The 3,893-nt window shown below is 28.5% G+C and overlaps 1 protein-coding gene across 1 annotated transcript; it reads right to left on the minus strand.

Annotated features, from left to right (window-relative positions):
* Positions 1 to 2,621: 2,621 nt before the first annotated feature.
* On the minus strand, positions 2,622 to 3,149 carry LOC107849143 (cytochrome P450 CYP736A12-like). The gene has a single exon (XM_016693790.2). It carries the CDS (start codon positions 3,147 to 3,149, stop codon positions 2,622 to 2,624), a length of 528 nt encoding a protein of 175 aa, XP_016549276.2.
* Between the last annotated feature and the right edge of the window lie 744 nt (positions 3,150 to 3,893).

Consider the following 3,893-nt stretch of genomic DNA (forward strand, 5'->3'; position numbering starts at 1 on the left):
AAAAAGACGATGAATTCCTGCAAATAAAAAAAAAAGTTAGGGTCTCTGACTAGTAGAAAAAACATATATAAATATTTTAAAGGATTTTTAATTAAAAAAATGCATATTAACGGATACTATGATTATAGCATCAATCATTCACTATCAAATAAAATTAGGTGATTTTATATGATCATTTCGTAACTTAAAAATGTTTTAAGGTTTCAATATTATTTTTATCGATCTTGTGATATTATTTTAGAGAAAATTCTATCGCCTCGTCAACTTGACTGTAAAAACTGAATACATTTTCTAATTTGGACAATAATGTACTTCTTATTTATTTTATTTAAAATATAATTATCTATTTTAAGCTCTAAATTGACATTCTTTGTCTTTTTAATCTTTTTTTTGATATTATGATTTGTGTATTTTTAAATTATATTATGCATTTATTGATAAAATATATTAAAATCTAATTTAAGAAGTAAAAAAGTAAAAATAATTGGAGGCCTATTAATATTTCATATAAAAAATAAGGACTATTTAAATTTAAATTTCAAACTTGATGGACTATTTTGGTCATTTTCTTATTTTTTTTAAATTACTTTTAGTAATAATTAATTTGTAAGGAAAATGCATAAACTTGAATGATATTATTAGGAGAAAAAAATAACTTTAATAAAATATTTTTCTAAATTAAATGACAATATAAGGAATTGACTGCAACAACAAGCAAATTAAATAAATGAAAAAGGGTCAGAAATACCCTTCAAATATTGAAATTGGGTAAAAAAATACTCTTTGTTAACCTATTAGGCCAAAAATACCCTTTAAGTATTGAAAATGATTCAAAAATACCCCTCAATTCACCTTTATGGCTCAAAAATACCCTTGCAACTAACGGTTTTTAAAAATCATAATTAAAAATTGAAAAATGGGTCAGAAATACCCTTTAAGTATTGAAACTGGTTCAAAAATACCATTTAACCACCTTTATGACTCAAAAATACCCTTGCAACGAATAATTTTCTTAAATCATAAATAATTTTTTTAAAAAAAATATGTGGCACCTTTCACTTGATTGAAACTAAATTAATTATAATACCATATCCAATCCAACCCCAACTCAAACTACCCGATTCAAACCGTATAAAGGTTGCTCCAACGTCAATAATGCTAGGCTTTAATATAGCGGCAAAACGAGACAATATAAACTTTATGAAAACATTTTTTAATCGGTGCTTGTGGAGAATATCTATAGTAAATAAAATACCAGTACTTTCAGTAATTTTACTCTATCATGCAAACGTCAAATCTTGTAACTATTATCCATTCCTCTATTTCTTTGTTTATCGAAGTATAATGATCAAGCTAATTAATATTTGATATGAATTTGGATATAAATTTTTAAATTTTTTATAATAAAATTTATATATTAAAAACTATGTTCATAAAATAATTGCACTATTAAAAGATTTAATATAATTAATAATTTAAAATATTTTATGTAAATAATAATTAAAATAAATAAATTAAAACGAAAGATATACAGTATCATTATTTGGCATTACTGTTCTATAATATGATCAAAATCTAACCTTAAAGATGCATGTTACTTTTTCTGGGGCAGAGAATATAATTATGGAGTGCATTCAATTCCATTTATAAAGAATCATCGCAATCTACTAGTATAATATTTCAGGTGAGAGTTAAAATAATAGAAAATTGTATAACGAAGAATATAATATATACCAATTCCATATGAGTTAAATGATAATTAATTATTTAAGGCCATATGTAGAAAAAAAATAGGTAAAAGATTTTGATGTAAAATTTTGATTAATCATGAACCTTTGAGTGTTCTCTTATGCCGATGCTAGAACTACCAGAAAAAGCATCACCTCACTATTACAACCTTTTAAGGATAGGTTCGGTGCGAATGAAAATGTTCGTTTGACTAAAAATTTTGAAAAATATTTTTCCTAAAAAACATATTTATTCTAAATTTTAAACTAAGAAAAATAACTTCCCTAATCAAAGTAGGAAAAATAAATTACAAAGCTTATATCACTCAAAATCACCCCACCCTACCCCATCCTAAAGCTTGAGTTGAGACCGGATTGAATATACCATTTAAATTAATTTAGTTTCAACCAAATGAAAGTTATCACGTATATTAAAAAAATTATTTATAATTTAAAAAAAATCATAGGTTGCAAGGGTATTTTTGAGTCATAAAAGTAGATGAATAATATTTTTGAATCAATTTTAATATTTAAAGGATATTTTTGATCTTTTTTAAATTTTTAATTATAATTTTTAAAAATCATTAATTATAAGATGGATGGAGGGATATTTTTAAACCATTTTTAATATTTGAAAGATATTTCTGACCTAATAAATTAATGAAAAATATTTTTAATTCAATTTCAATATTAAAGGATATTTCAAACCCTTTTCCGTTCGAAGAGTTGCTAGAAAAGCACAGACCTGAATATCAAATAGCTCAAGAAAAGGAACATAATCAAGTATTAAATGCTCCGGCCAATCGCACCATCTCAGGAACTATACTTGCCAAATCAAATCTCTCACTATTCCCATCTCCAAACAACATTCTATATGTCATATTCGCAATCAAATCACCAATCTTTCTCCCCCAAATCCAGCACTTCACCCCCCACCACCTTCAGCTGCTGCACCAAAATGCCAATTTCCTCTTTCCTCATCCCCCCATAAGACCCGATTTTCTCCGCCGTCAGCAGCTCTTGGGTGCAGAATTTCCGAGCATTACGCCACTGTGGACCATAAGGTGCAAAGGCTAAACCCTTAGAACCGTCACTTATGTATTTTATCGCCTTAATCTTTGGCCGCCTCGCGAAAACGGAGTCGTGGGTTTTCAGTATGAGCTCGGCGGTTTCCGGCGATGAAACTATCACTGCGGGAATACTTCCGAGTTTTAGGAACATTATCGGACAGTAATTTTTGGAAAGGTCGTAGAGGGTACGATGAGGGAGGGTACCCAACATGTGGAGATTGCCGAATATCGGGAGGCCTCGTGGGCCTGGAGGAAGTCTCCGGTGTGGTGGCGGCCTCCATCGGAGGCGGATGAAGTGTAGGAGAAGACCCACGAGAAATGAAAGAAGTGCTACGTACAAGGATGGTAACATTGGGAATTGGGATCCTTATGACTAGTCTGATCAATACGGATAGCTAGAAATATCAAGGGATCACATGTCCGCCATAAATAGTACTAGTGGAGGATAAAATTAATAGCGGTGTCAATTAGGGGTGGTATTCGATTTGGTTGATTTGGTTATTTAGTATTGATTTGATTTTTTTATTTTTAAATTAACGAAAAAGATAGTCGTAAGCAAATTAAAATAAATTTGATTTGATTCGATTTGATAACTTTGAATTTTTATTTCGATTTAAAAAATTAAAGTAGTAAGCATTCTTTATAATCATTGGATATTTAAATTGGTGATTTGTTTAGAAAAAAGATTTTTTGTCAAAATTATTTTTCATTCTCAAATGAAATGAAGTAACTATAAGTTTAACATAATACTCTCTCCGTCTCATTTTATTCGTCCCAAATTGGGATAACATAGCTATTAAGAAAACAATGATTGGTAATGTAATTTTATCATTTTGTCCCTCTTAATTGTGTCTTGTTGTTAGTTCCAATATTGATGGATGGCTAATACCAAAGTACCATTTATATTCTTAGGGGTCGTTTGGTAAAGTGTATTGAAAAATTAATGCATGCATTAGTTTAATGTGTATTACTAATACCTTGTTTAATATACTTTTGCACCTTATGTATAACTAATGTTTGCATTAGTTATACACTATATTGTGTATTAAGGTATGTATTACTAATACTTCAAAATTCATGGTATTAGCAATACAAT

The sequence above is a fragment of the Capsicum annuum genome, chromosome 12 (assembly GCF_002878395.1).
Source record: "Capsicum annuum cultivar UCD-10X-F1 chromosome 12, UCD10Xv1.1, whole genome shotgun sequence".
In the NCBI taxonomy this organism is placed as follows: domain Eukaryota; kingdom Viridiplantae; phylum Streptophyta; class Magnoliopsida; order Solanales; family Solanaceae; genus Capsicum; species Capsicum annuum.